Here is a 15,629-nt window from a genome sequence, read left to right as displayed (position 1 = left end):
GATATATGTTTGTATATAACTATAGAATAGACAATGTTGAAAGATTTTCGTCATGAGTATCATCTGGGTAAGGCAGGCCGTGTGTGTGCTGACAAACCAAAATAAAAAGGGCAAGATGAGGAGGATAGACTGCTTGAGGCAGGCTGGTGTTAAGACGAGAAAGACATAGTTACATAATTTTTGTATGCTTACATGTTTTTTTTATACCACATCAGTAGCAAACAAGCATACGGCCCGCCTGATGGTAAGCACTCACCATAGCCTATGGACGCCTGCAACTCCAGAGGTGCTACATGCGCGTTGCCGATCTTTTAAAAACCTGTACACTCCTTTTTTGAAGAACCCCATACTGTATACCCTCGGGAAAACCTCGGAAGGGATGTATTGTTATCAGTAAAATTTAAACAGATACTATCATATACCATCGTATCCACGCGGCCCAAAAAAAAATCTAATTGCTGCCACGGCTTTAAGACGCCGTGGATTTAAGCAATGTGTCGAATCGAGCAGACGTAGATGTAGATAGTAATTGTAAAATCACCAAAACCTTAAACACCCAACTCTATTTTCCAGGTGTGGCGCCTAGACCTAGTAATGGTAATACTATTCAAAGCGATACCCCTCGAGAGCACAGACGGGGAACGCTTAGAGAAGCACCCGGAATGCGCGCAGCCCGGCCTCTGCGTCAACCCGTACCACATCAACGTGTCCGTGAGGGAATTAGACCTGTACCTGGCCAACTTCATCAACAGCTATGGTAATGGGAGCGACGGTCTGCCAGGTCTTTCGCTCACTTATCTAACTTGTAGATGTAGATAGCTTGAGCATGGTGGCTAGTGGCAGCGGGGCGTCCAGCGCGTCTATATTATGGCTCCTTTACACTATCGGCGATGATCGTTGATAGTATCATCGTCTATCATCGGCAAGATACTCGTGCAAGCATCCACATGATCGCCTGTACAACGCAACAACCCGGCTTTCCCTTTGATGCGTGCCCGTCAACTCACGGGTCGCACGGATGATAGACGATGACTGGCGGGGACTGCCGAATGTGCCCTCTACACTATCTTCCACGCCAGTCATCGTCTATCTTTGCCGATAGTGTAGGTAGAGGAGCCATTAAAGAAATATATGAAAACATAATATGCGATGCCTCAGTGACGCTCGACGCAACGCTGCACGCCCCGCTGAACTCTGAGGCCCTACCGCGCGTTCGAAGAGTTGCCTCCCTGTCACACTTACGCACGAATTTACAAGTGCGACAGAGGGGCAACAGGTCGAACGTGGTTAGTGGTAGGCCCTCTGCTCGCTCGCCACTGAAGTACATGGTGCATGGAGAGATGGAGAGGCGGGCGGTGTTTCATGTTTGCTTAGATCAAACCTCATCATACGTGAATAAGTCAAACCTACCATCCATGAATAAGTAGTATACAGAACTCCATAATCACATAAAAATGAGGTCCATCAAATTTAAAATTTTCTTTGTAAATAGACAATGGTTAGTAATGGACAATTCACTGGATTTAGTTTTTAACAGCATTGCATATTTTTTTGCTTTTAATTGCATTCCTTAAAAAGGATTAATTTACATATTTTACATATTACTGGAGTTGTATAGATGATCAAGCAAATCTTGTTACTCGAAAGAGGCACGAAATTCAAATTTTCTATGAGACGATATCCTTTCGCGCCCCTCTCTTCAGTCGTTCCCTCATTCCTGAGGATCGTGATCACTATGTTTCACATCCTTGATCAGCTGTCTCCATCGGTCTCGATCCATTGTTGCCTTCACTGCTTGATGGAATTTGCTCGAGGAAGTGGCTTCTCTGACTTGGTCAGTCCGCCTGTTTGGCGAGCGACCGCGACCTCTCTTGCCTTCCACACCACCGATCACAACCAGTTTCTCGAGACTCTCAGCTCCTCTTCGCATTACATGGCCAAAGTATGCCAGCAACCCATGTCGGCAGATGGTGGACAAACGTGTTTTGATGCCCACGCGTGCGCATGCGTGTTTGGGTGAGAGAGTCTACATTCGCGCCTACATTTTTCAAACTTGCCGCCTTTTTCTACTGACAAGATCTGCTTGACCAACTTTATATAATCAATCGTGCGCTGATTTCCTTTAAACCGCTTGTCAATTGTTGTGCTAAAGCTAGAGGCATGAAAATAAAGAGAGATAACGTGCTCCGACATTAATTTAAATGTGTCATTATGACATAACTGTCATTGGATCAGAGTTTCCAAACATTTTGATCTGAGGGTCACAGGCCTTTGGGTCTTCATCTGCCTTTTTGGGGGCCGGATTACCTTTGGATTTATAAAGGCCAGTCCAGATGGGACAATTTTCTTAAATTGTCCCATCTGTTGCCCAATCTGATTAAATTGTCTGATCAAATCAGACGGACGAAGAAATGAAACTGGCTCGCCGATTCCCCTTGATTCGATTTAAGATTTTGACCGATCAAATGGAGATGCGGACGTAACAATGCCAATTTTCGATACTATTATGCGCGTTTTTTAATTTCGAGCTCTCAAATGTCACTACAAATCTAAAATTGGCGATTGAATTGTGTATGTGTCGACGCTGGATGAGATTGATGATAATTTTTGTCCTGATCGAATTGGTCGATTTGATCCTCTCGTCTGGACGGGCCTTAAGAGCTTACGGGTCATAACTTGGTGACCTTTGCACTAAACCGTAAAATAAGTTCATCATATCCTTTAACAGCTAATGTGTTTCAGATATCCTAAGTGGCTCTCTCTCACCCAACCCGCGGGAGAAAGAGAACGAACATGACGCCAAGAGCAAAGGTAACGCCGGCGCTGTCGGTGTGCGGTGTGTTGTTTCTTTATGGTGGTCGGTCTACGAATTTCGTCTTTAATGCCTATGAAATAGAGACTAAATTATAAAAAAAAATTGCAAAATACCCAAACCATTGTCTGAAACTTGCTAAAAGATATAGTCTGTCAAACAACGTTGTCAGTAGAAAAAGGTGTAAAATTCATTTTTTTTAAAGAGACGATAACCTTTCGCATCTACATTCTTTCTACTGACGAAAATGGCTTGACAGACTATAAATAGTAAATTGATATACCTTGACAACGACAATAGCGCCATCTGTAATAAAATCTAAACCTAAAAACCATCCCAACAGAAAGTCGCATTAATTTTTTTCATTTCGTTAAACGGGACGACTAGATTAGATAGATTTGAAAAGTAGGTACTAGTCATGGTATAATAATATACTCCGCCTGGTACTCCATTCCCGTCTTTTCTAGGTCACCTAACTGACACGGGCTTACGTCATCATGCGACAGCGCTATATGATAATATGCGATAGCGCTATATATAGCGGCCATGTTGTTGTGACGTAGCCCCGTGTCACTCTGGGAATGAAAGACCATGTTTTATTAGACTATGGGTACTAGTAAATGATAACTATGTTAAAAGTGAAAATAAGTCTAGGTAATAGAAGGAAACCAAATACCTTAATTCAATCTGAATCATACTCTGATTATGATTTTACTACATAATTAATTTCTTCAAGATTTAAACCTGACATAAAAGTTAGTTCCTAACTATTGTGTGAGAGAGGATATGAGAAAGAAAGGAGTGAGTGCTGAGGTGACGAAAGACAGAGGAGAATGGAAGAGAAAAACATGTTGTGCCGACCCCACATAACGTGGGATAAGGGCAGGGAAAAGAAGAAGACCTACTGAAGCTCATTGAGTATCTCGTCAGATAGCAAGTGCATGCACAAAAATACCTACTACTACTAGATTGTTAGTCTAAACTCGTTCGTTGTAAGTATTTTAAGTCAGTCACCGATGACACCCGAACTTGTTAAATTTAAAAATAGTTGTTATAATTAGATGGTTCCATTTTTGAAACCAAACGACACAGCGGGGGGCTTAATAATCACTACTATAGGGACCGTGCGCGTTGGAGGTGCTGTCATCTTGTGGCTTGAATCGGAAACATATGTGCACATCTACATTGCCAAAGCAAGTGCTACCATCTACCGTTCTCGTTGGTACGTTTCCTTGTGCATAGTAGGTTCTGCCATCTTGTGGGCTACATTGGAAGCATAAACGTCACATTTACGCCTCGCGCCACAAATCTGACGGCTCCTATGCTGCCCCCTATAGTTCACGCACGCCCCCTATTCTAAACTAACCGATAACCTTCCAAATGGTAAGATAACTGGAATTTTTGTGAACAAAATATTTTCTTTCATTAATTTATGCAAGTTACAATGCACTTATGAGTGTAAAAAAACAACCAACTTCCGTAAAGACCTTAATTTGTAACAATAACCCCGAGAAGTTACCGTTGCAAAAACTCTGTGACTAGTTTTTTTCAAACCAGTAAATATTACATTTTTAAAAACATTCAGATGCTGAGTTCTATCACAAAACATGAAAAAATCACAATTTACAGTAAATATCATAGAAGGTAGCATCCTATAGAAGTGGTATACCTCCACTCTGGTGGTGGTGGCGTGCCTCCGACAGGGACAAAACATACGCAATGCGATACTATGATTGGTCGAATTTATTTGTTGCCCACCATAATCTACACTAAATCAACGGTCGGGAACAAAAAAATATGTGACAAGGACAAACAATAATAGCGCTTTCGCTGCTACTCCTACTGAAAGATACATAAGACTATCCCGTTCTGTCAGTTATCCCCGCCACTCATGCGCAATCCAGTTTAATACTAGATTCATGGTAAATATAAATTATATGAAACAAGAGAATAAAATAAACATGCAAAATTGGTTAACTCCACCCATACCGTAACAGATTTTTTTATTAAAGAGTAAATGTAAAATTACTGATTTTATATAGGTTTTGTTATACCTCGTCACAAATTCTGTTTGTATTTAAATTGTTTACATTGTAAACTGACCACCACATTTACTTCCAAAGAAACAACATGACCAGTGATTGGTGTTGCACAGTGTCTTTCAAATTTTCTTTAATTTTCTCTAGTAATTTGTGGATTTTAAATTTTTTAATCCCGCATTGGCTTGCTCTCACACCTTTCATGCTTTTTGGTTTCAAAATTATTTTCTGATTTGGACGTATTTTTGTCTTTACATCTTTACTGTGAGCGAAAGTTTTGGTTATTTAGGTCTGTGTATATGTGTGTGAAATTACAATGCACTATGATTTATTTACTGAGTAAACAGATACGTTTTGTAGTTTTATTAGATATATAACTGTGGTAAGGATTATTTTATCTCTAAAATGTCTTGCATCGTTTCTATAATTATGGGTTACGGGTACGGAAGATTGTCTGGAAGAGTTTGCTATTTGTTGTTAAATAGTATTTAATTGTTTTTAAGAATCATTTTCATTAATTATTTAAGATTGGGTTTTTGTGTTAAATTTGGTTAAATATAGCTATTTCTTCAATATGTACTGCCCAATCGATTTAGCTAGAATTGATTTCAACAATTTTCGCTCACTAGTATAGATTTTGATCATGCTCGTTTGTTGTTATTTGTACATGTAGTCGGTGTTCTTTCTCTTTCACTCTTTTTATCTTTGTATACGTCGATGCTTTTCTAACGTATACTTCATTTTAGTTACAGAAAAGCATTGACTATTTTCAGTTTAAATGATAATGGACGATGAGTCGATGCAGCCAAAAATTTCAATTGTTTCAACGACGATATACATATAGGATATATATATAGCTACAGATGAAGTGCATAATTATTTTCCATCGTACTTTCACGGAAACGTCTTGCTATTTCAGTCAGTCTCTGTACAAAAAGTACTGAGGTTGACTGAAGCAGCATGACAAATACGAACGTTTCCGAGAAAATACGATGGTAAACAACTATGCACTACATCGTAGTGCGCTTTAGAATGTGAATTCTATTAAAGATTCACTGAAAATAGAGATTATAAATACAGCACTAAATACGGTGCTTAAGACCTTTTTGTTCTTTGGCTTCTATGACTTATTTGACTTGAAATATCCGTCACATCTTATTATAAATAGACTTGATATTTTTGGTATGCGATGTCTCATCCAGAGGAATGTATATGTGGCTTCCTGTAAATATGCCCCCTGTTGTATGGAAAATTATAGACCATTCAATATAGTGTTAGATATAGGTAGTTTTAGCGTTCATACTCGTACAGTTTGTATGGATGCTGAAACTGCATAGTTTAGTTGGTCCATTTCAGCAATATTAAGGGATTCCATGTTTAAATTCAAGTTATTATAGAGTTATACCAAGAAAAGTCTGCAGTGATTTTGATAGCCCACGCAGTGCAAGTGTTACTTATACGTCATAATTTCATAGAAGTTTGACGTTTAAAATAACACTTGCACTGCGTGGGCTATCAAAATCGCTGTAGATTTTCTAGGTCTAACTCTAGTATGTTTTTTGTTTTAGTCTTGAAAAATTAATTAAGTCTTCGTACCTTCGTGTCGTTTCGTATCTCCTATGCACTGTTATCTATTTTATTTTGCGAAATGACCGCGATATATTTTACCTATGAATCATGAAGTTAATAAAAAAACTAAATCTTCTGTGTTTTACAATTTTCACAGTTAACATTTTTGTAGATATATATAATAATGTTTTTCATTCGTACAATTATTGTTCATCACAATTGCACGTTAACATGCAATTTTTTATTTAAATATATGAAAGATATTTGTGGTTATATTATAGACGAATCTCACAACGTTAACAGAATAAGCAACAGCTCTAAAAACTCTAAGTTTTAGAGTAGAATCTGTGCGGAAAGAGAAGAGTGGTGAAATGTATGGGCTCCCTTACATTTCACGACACTTCTCTTTCCTCACAGATTTGACATGTTAAATTTATTAAAGCGGGTACCTCACGTATTTTAAGTTAAAAATTACATGACATATTTCACTCTCACAGTCTGAGGGCGTACCGCGAACCAGGTTCGACGTGTTGCCTCTCTGTCGTACTTGTAAATTAGTACGTAAGTGTGACAGGGAGGCAACACGTCGAACGTATTCGCGGTAGACCCTCTGCAGCCCGTAGTCAGCGTCGGTACGCCAATGCTGATGCTCCTCCGTACGAATTGAAATATGTCGAGCAATTTTCGACTCGTTTTAATATATTGGACATGTCACGACATTGCTGAAATGACCCCCTAGTTTACAGCGATGTCACGACTGAACGTATCTGGGAACTTTCAGGCTATAGCCACAATCCGTACAACGGAGTAATTTGCAACGATATTATTCTAGCGACCGGCGTCTTCTCGTCAAAGGAACTCTGGAAGCTGTCCAAAGGTAATCTTTACAACTCTATTATTTCGATATAAGAAGTTCTTCTAAAGGTTTACACTAAGTTCTTAAATGTGGACTTTTTTGCTTGATTCCTCATAAGACCCATGGCCCTACCCATGGACACGTAATTTAAACAATTTCCATTTTCAATTCGTTCGATTTCAAAACAAAAGAAATTCAACCATATTTGCTTCACTATTTAATTGATATCAAAATGTTATTTTTTGTATGGTGCGCCTTAGGAGATTATTCTGACAATTTAACGCTGCTGTGCCAAAGTGTGCCATCATTTGTGTCAAATTTCTATGATGAAGAGAGAGACAGATAATTATTTCGTAGTCGACATCTAACGTCAAGTAGTGGAACTATTAGTAGGTACCGCTACTTGACACCAGATGTCATAACTATCGCTACTGACGAAAATGTACTACTAAAACAATTTACAACTAATATTATTAGCAGAATGAGTTGAAAATAGATTTCCTGTTAATCCGGTCGTAATATTAGCTGAAAATTGTTGAGCATTAGAGTTTTCGTTCGTCGCGACATCTATTGTCAACTAGCACTGATAAATTCCGCTACTTGACGCTAGATGTCGACTACGAAATAACTCGCATTTTGGTAAGAAAACTAATGGAGTTACCACTCTTTCTTTTATACTTATATTTCTCTATGTTTCTATGAAAATATGGATTTAAAATATTGAAAATATTGATGACAGTCCCTCGCTTTGTTATTACTTACTAAATGTAAAAAAAAAAACAACGGGTTGCACTCCGGGAGTGCCGACAGAAGTGAAAACTCAATGACTAGTCCAAAATGTCTGCAGCACTATGTATAATTGACCCATCCTCCTTTCTATTGAAAAACTTTAGTTCCGAAATTGCTGGTCAGTGATCTTGTTTAAAATTCGAAATTCAAATTAGTAGCGTTAATTGTTTAAAACTCGAATAGAAATTTTAAAGTTACCTTGCAGACCTCGCATCTAAATATATTTGGTCATGATATTTTGAGTTTTATTCACCAGTACTAGAGTTCAATTTTATTAGCGATTTCATCAAGATGTAGCTTTATTGAATTATATTTGAGGGATATAAAGTTAGAATGTAACTGTGAGATCCTCGTATTTCAGCCCGTACAAGATTAGAACATTGAGCTTTATTGACCTGATTATGATACGTTATGACTGAAGTTATAAATTGTGAATAACATTGTCCGTGACACATGACGTCAGCGTTACGTTACGCGTTACGCTGATTCGAGTTTATCATTTTTTCCCCACCTCAAAAAGTGCTCAGCGCCACTAAAGAAGTTTTCACTTCAAAAAATAAGTTTTACACTTCACGAGTACCTACTCTATCAGTGTCGCTTACGTACGTTACTCTTTTGCTTTTTCTGAGAGTTAAGAAGTGTTAGGTGTGAGCTAGGAAGCCGAGTCTTTGTTTGAAACTGATAGTTATATTTTCTAACTAAGGGCCAGTTGCACCAACCACATTTGACAGACTGATCAACGTCAGCCGGCCCCCGGGCGCTTTACTATGAAACTTTCCATACATAAAAATTTAGCGAACTCTTTAACGATACGAACAGTTTGGTGCAACCGACCCTTAGTCTTTCACAAAAGTAGGATAGCGACATCCACGTCATACTACTTTAATAACCTATTATTATTAAACTCCAGCCTCAATCCTCCAAGAAACGGGCTCAGAGTCCCCAAGCGGCTCAGGCGGCATAAAGCTCGAGTCGGGGTACTACTGCGGGTACAATAGCCCCGCACCACCTGCCTTCGAGCCTCCAGCTGAGCGTGCCACGCCATCTATGCTTGTAGGACAATGTTTCAGTAAGTGATCTTGATCGGTATACTCCAGTCTTCAAGAGACAGGTTATTTTCCGTATAAAGCTCGAGGACTATTACGGGTACAATAGCCCCGCGCCACCCGCCTTAGAACCTTTGGCAGAAAGCGCCATGCCTTCTATGCTCGTAGGACAATGTTTCAGTATGTATCCCGCATTAAAGACCTTTCATCTACTGAAGATATTCCAGTCTTCTTCAAGAGGCAGGTATAAAGCTGGTGTCAGGGCAGAGCAAGCCACAGTAGAGCATAAAGATTCTTCACCTTACTTGAAGAGTTCTGAATCCCTGGTATAAAGCTCAAGTTGGGGTACTACTGCGGGTACAATAGCCCCGCGCCACCTGCCTTCGAGCCTCCAGCTGAGCGTGCCACGCCATCTATGCTGGTTGGACAATGTTTCAGTAAGTGATCTTGATCGGTATACTCCAGTATTCAAGAGACAGGTTATTTTCCGTATAAAGCTCGAGGACTATTACGGGTACAATAGCCCCGCGCCACCCGCCTTAGAACCTTTGGCAGAAAGCGCTACGCCTTCTACCTTGTAGAACAATGCTTTAGTAAGTATCCTGCATTAAATACCTTTCATCTACTGAAAATCTTCAGCCTTCTTCAAGAGACAGGTATAAAGCAAGCTGTCAGGACAGAGCGAGCGACAGCAAAGCATGAAGATTCTTCACCTTACTTCAAGAGTTCTGAATCCGTGGTATAACGCTCGAGTTGGGGTACTACTGCGGGTATAATAGTCCCGCACCGCCCGCGTTCGAGTCTCCAGCTGAGCGTGCCATGCCTTCTATGCTTGTAGGACAATGGTTCAGTAAGTATCCTGCATTAAATACCTTTCATCTACTGAAAATCTTCAGCCTTCTTCAAGAGACAGGTATAAAGCAAGCTGTCAGGACAGAGCGAGCCACAGCAAAGCATGAAGATTCTTCACCTTACTTCAAGAGTTCTGAATCCGTGGTATAACGCTCGAGTTGGGGTACTACTGCGGGTATAATAGTCCCGCACCGCCCGCGTTCGAGTCTCCAGCTGAGCGTGCCACGCCATCTATGCTTGTAGGACAATGTTTCAGTAAGTGATCTTGATCGGTATACTCCAGTCTTCAAGAGACAGGTTATTTTCCGTATAAAGCTCGAGGACTATTACGGGTACAATAGCCCCGCGCCACCCGCCTTAGAACCTTTGGCAGAAAGCGCTACGCCTTCTACCTTGTAGAACAATGCTTTAGTAAGTATCCTGCATTAAATACCTTTCATCTACTGAAAATCTTCAGCCTTCTTCAAGAGACAGGTATAAAGCAAGCTGTCAGGACAGAGCGAGCCACAGCAAAGCATGAAGATTTTTCACCTTACTTCAAGAGTTCTGAATCCGTGGTATAACGCTCGAGTTGGGGTACTACTGCGGGTATAATAGTCCCGCACCGCCCACGTTCGAGTCTCCAGCTGAGCGTGCCATGCCTTCTATGCTTGTAGGACAATGGTTCAGTAAGTATCCTGCATTAAATACCTTTCATCTACTGAAGATATTCCAGTCTTCTTCAAGAGGTATGTATAAAGCTGGTGTCAGGGCAGAGCGTGCCACAGTAAAGCATGAAGATTCTTCACCTTACTTCAAGAGTTCTGAATCCCTGGTATAACGCTCGAGTAGGGGTACTACTGCAGGTATACTAATCCCGTCCCGCGCCGACCGCGTTCGATCCTCCGCGAACCACGCCATCTATTATGCTCGTAGGACAATGTTTTAGTAAGTTATCTGTATACTCCAGCCTTAAAAAGTTATCTTCGATATAAACCTAGAGGATTATTGCGGACTTCTGGCAGAGAGCGCCCGCCAACAATGTTTCAGTAAGTAACAGATATATCCAGGCTCGATCCTTTTTTTTATGATATACGAGGCAAATGAGCAGACAAATCACCTGATGGTAAGCGATTACCGTCGCCCATGGACACCCATAGGGGTTGTAAGTGCGTTGCCGGCTTTAAAGCATCGGTCTCGGCCCTCTTGGTCTTTTCGCGCATGCCTTTAATTAAAGATAAAAGATAAAGATAAAAAATAGTTTATTCAAGTAGGCATATTACAATGCGCTTATGAACGTCAAATAAACCTTTACCGGCTCCAACCGTACACCTCTGCCCCGAGAAGATTTAAATCCCCCCTCAATTGCTTCTATTTTTTATTTCAGGTATCCCTCCCAGTTCAGCAGGTCTCAGCCAAGCCCCGCTGGTGTCATCCAACACTATATTCTATCAGCACCCACCGCCGCCCACCGACACACATCCAACGGGTGAGTGACTTAAAGTATGCAGAGACAATTTGAAAGGTGCCGTCAGCCTTTCCTGCTTGTATTAAGAAATTTTCCCAGTTCGCTAAGCAAATAAACTGGTCATCATCAGCATTTTAGCCTCCTGTCGCTCATTGCTGAACACCGCACACGAAGAGAGGACTATGCTTCTCTTCGTGTACGGCACTTATCCCAGTTCTGGGCTAGTTTCACCCAGAAGTGTCCCGCGATCTTCCGAATGTCGTCCACCCAACGAGCTTACCTTAGTGATGGTAGTCTTATAAGGATACCCTGATTAAATCAAGGCCGCAATGAATTGATTCTAATAAGCGCCATTTGCACCATTCCACTTACAAGGCGTTATCCGGTTAAACCTGGAGTTACCATGGTTACCAGTACAATTAGACACTGGGTTAACGGGCTAACCCCGGGTTAGTGGGATGGTGCAAGTGGCTCCTAAGGAACAAAATGGCACCGAATCGTAAAATTTGCAACTCACAACATGATGGACAGGGCCACGACCACTTAGAAGAATCATAAGTTTCATATGCCTCTTGATTATGACTTGTGCTTAGGGGTTGTTAGGCAACTTTACCATTTTCTCTTTCCTCATTCACCATACAAGTAAATAATAAGTAGATTTTTGCCTTCCAGCGTCAGACGCGTTGAGCAGCCACCACTCCGGCGCCAAATACGACGGGACACCGCAGGACTCACTCGGGGACTTCGTGACCTTCGTCTGTCAGGAGCCTACGGATGTTCAGCAACTACAGGTAACATTCATTTACCATTTGACGTGTTGCTGTCCGAGGGCATCTTCGAGGTGCAGAGTAAGCCTTCCTATCTTCAGAAACACCTGAGGCCTCGATCCAGCTCAGTCCAACTTACAGTTGTGCAAATTGCGGTACCTAAGTTTTCAAAAAGTTGATAGAGTTTTTGGAAATTTCTGAAGTTTGTTTTGTTTTTAGGGTTCCGTACCCAAAGGGTAAAAACGGGACCCTATTACTAAGACTCCGCTGCCCGTCCGTCCGTCCGTCTGTCACCAGGCTGTATCTCATGAATCGCTATAACAACAAATACTAAAAAGTACGGAACCCTCGGTGGGCGAGTCCGACTCGCACTTGTCCGGTTTTTTGAAATGTTTCCATGTTGAAAATGTAATATTCATTGGTTTGCCGTAACCAGGACTTTTCGTCTCTCCTCCACCCGCCCTCAGGCGACATACGTGATTTTTGAACGTTAGAACGATAACTTTGAATCAATTAATTAAGGTTAACCTACCGCCATATTTGAGTAAACGTATGCAGAAGCAGACGATTCTGTATTACGCTTGAATGAATCGTTCTGCCTCTTTCTAGGTTCACGGCCTCTCCCGAAGTCCGAAGCCAGCATACTTCAGCAGCTCGATGCTGCCGCCGGCGCCGCTGCCGCCCATGGCGCGGCCCGTGGCCATCATACGGTCCACAGGTAATTGTTGTAAGTCACACCACTACACACTTCATTCACTAATTTCTCTACCTCTCTAGTCTCCTAAGGCCCAAGGTCCTACCTATGGTACTGCTTCGGTTCGATGAATTTTAAAACCTATGCAATTGGAACAGAGTTGCATTTCTTTTGTTTCGTTAAATTTTCAAACAAATCAAAATCAACTCTATGCCCTGTAGGTTCATATTTCAGTGGCAATTTTTGTATTTTTCATTTGTATGGCTGCGCCTTAGGAGGCTAGTGTTAGCGTTTATCGCGTTTGCATCTCCACTGTTACTTCGGAGCCCAGGGTCTGCTTTCCTACTTTTTCTGCTTCACTTCCCACGATTTCCGGCATCATCTTTAGTAAGACCATTAGTACTCTTGTCATCATTCGCAACATTCAGACCTCCACGGCCTTCCCTTTTTCTTGACTTTAAGACTTCATTCTACTCTGTCTACACAGTATCACACGTTGAGGCAGTGAGGAGATTTTTTTTTTGGTCAAACAAAGGAGAATGATGATATAGTCAAAGTAGTCAAACCCGCGTGGAAGGGTTGAATTACTCAACAAAAAATTCAACCAATTTCGGTCATTAGTAAGAAAAAAGTTAGGGTTATGAAATACTTGAGATAGGCAATTAATATAATTATTATTTAAATAATTAATCATATTACAGCGGCCCGCGAGGATTACATGGCGCTATCCTCCCTCCCAGCGAGCGAGCTAAGTTCCCCGCCGTCACCGGAGCGATCCCCTTCGACCTCCCCTCGCCGGCGCTCGCCGCACTACCGCACCGACTGTCCGCCGATATCACACTACAACCACTTCTCACAGCCACAGCAGGTACTATCGTCTTTCTTCTTTTTCGTTCCTGATCTATTGTGATTGCCACCTATTACAGTTTTTGCTCAAGCTTCGAACAGCTGTAGGATTTTTTTGATTTTAAATAACGTTTACTCCTCCGGGTGTAATATGTCTACCCGAAAGTGAGTCACGAGTGCGCAATAAAATAGATCAATCTGTGAGCATATGCAAGAGTATACCAGCAAAGGAAGCAGGTATATACAGCGAGGGAATTAAGTTCCCCGCCGTCCCTGGAGCGCTCCCCGTTAATCTCCCCCCGCTGCCGCTCGCCGCACTACCGCGCCGACTGCCCGCCGATATCGCACTACAACCACTTTTCACATCCTCAACAGGTGATGAAAGATTCCATAACATTCTGCCTCTACACTGCACAACTGCACTAGCACTTGGAATTTTGGCAGTCAGGGGTCTGTTTGGCGTGACATTCAGATTGTGATCGCCTAGATAAACTCTGCTGTAATGTTTTTGCAATGTAAAATAAAACATTAACTTCTCATTGTGTGCCACATGCTTAGACCACATGGTTCTTTCTTACACTTAGATAGGTAGAGATAGACCAAGAGAAGTGCGCAACGATTTTGAAAGCACACGCAGTGCAAGTGTCATTTATACGTCATAATTTCATAGAAGTTTGAGGTTTAAACTAACACTTTCACTACGTATGCTATGAAAATCGTTGCAGACTTTTCTTGGTTCAACTCTGCTATTTGCATTATCATCTGAATTGATTATGACATTTATGAGCTATTAAAAGTAAGTACTTAGGACAGTCATAATCATTGCAATTTTTAATGACGCCGGCAGTATACCAATCCACATTTAAAATCCCAATGGAACACGACATATGCATAATTTCTAACTACTATTTAAAATCATCGAGTTGGTCGGTCTATCGAGAGATTAAAAATAAATATAAATCTGACACGCGCCGCTATTAGTTTCAAGTAACGCGCTCCGTACAAATGTCTAATTATAGATATAGAGCAATTAAATAATGTAGAGTAAAAATAATTCCCCGATGTATTGTGTATATATATATATAATTATATATAAATACTTATATACATAGAAAGCATCCATAACTCAGGAACAAATATTTGTGATAAACGGGGTCCCTTTGTTTCCCATAAAGTTTTAAGCTATATTGTATTGTTTGTCATATTATCGTTAGTCATAAAACTGAAACTGTTAACTTTTCAGGATTTTCGTAAGGTTATTCTGTAGATAAGTTAGGTTAGGTTAGGTTTGTTTTATGGCAATCCTGAAAAGTTACGCGTTTCTGAGAAAAACCAATTATGACTAGCGAAAATTCGGACAAACAATACATTATGACTAAAAACTTTTTGGGAAACAATAGAGACGCGTGATAAACACACAAATAAATGCCCTTACCAGGATTCGAACCCGGGACCTCCTGCTTCGTAGGCAGGGTCACTATCGACTAGGATAGGAGGCCGTCAACTATGTGTTTCTATATTATGTTTAAACTAGCACTACTTACTAATATGTATTGTACATGTTCCAGGTGTTCAGCTACGGGCCGCTGAGCAGCGTGGGGCTGGGCGGCGGCGCGGTGTGCGCGGGCGGCGGCGCCGTGTCCCCGCCCGGCGGGCTCGGGCTGTACGCGCCGCGCGCGCCGCCGAGGGCCGCCGTCAGGTACTCCTACTCGTATGTACCTATATAGTACAGCGTACCTACAGTCACCTGCAATGTTATTTTTTGAAGGCTGCAATAGTAGTTTGTGTTACAAGGGATCAAAATGATATATATCCGTCAAGGGCGTACATTGAATCCTGAATGAAGCGATGGATTCTACAATATAATCCTGAGCGTAATGAGGGATTCAAGTATTAACGCCCAAGACGAAAT

At 41.3% G+C, this 15,629-nt stretch overlaps 1 protein-coding gene across 1 annotated transcript in view; it reads left to right on the top strand.

Moving 5' to 3' along the window:
* LOC134801524 (nuclear factor 1 X-type) overlaps positions 1 to 15,629 on the top strand; it is a 79,506-nt gene that overhangs the window by 55,663 nt on the left and 8,214 nt on the right. Inside the window, exons 4-12 of the mRNA XM_063774135.1 lie at positions 574 to 757; positions 2,743 to 2,811; positions 7,202 to 7,297; positions 8,976 to 9,134; positions 11,330 to 11,431; positions 12,083 to 12,201; positions 12,787 to 12,904; positions 13,573 to 13,739; positions 15,286 to 15,416. Of these exons, the coding sequence (XP_063630205.1) occupies positions 574 to 757; positions 2,743 to 2,811; positions 7,202 to 7,297; positions 8,976 to 9,134; positions 11,330 to 11,431; positions 12,083 to 12,201; positions 12,787 to 12,904; positions 13,573 to 13,739; positions 15,286 to 15,416 (1,145 nt within the window). The remainder of the gene's footprint in view (positions 1 to 573; positions 758 to 2,742; positions 2,812 to 7,201; positions 7,298 to 8,975; positions 9,135 to 11,329; positions 11,432 to 12,082; positions 12,202 to 12,786; positions 12,905 to 13,572; positions 13,740 to 15,285; positions 15,417 to 15,629) is intronic.

The sequence above is a fragment of the Cydia splendana genome, chromosome 22, assembly GCF_910591565.1.
Source record: "Cydia splendana chromosome 22, ilCydSple1.2, whole genome shotgun sequence".
Classification (NCBI taxonomy): domain Eukaryota; kingdom Metazoa; phylum Arthropoda; class Insecta; order Lepidoptera; family Tortricidae; genus Cydia; species Cydia splendana.
Note: the sequence above shows the minus strand (reverse complement) of the source record. Positions and strands in the feature narration are given on the sequence as shown.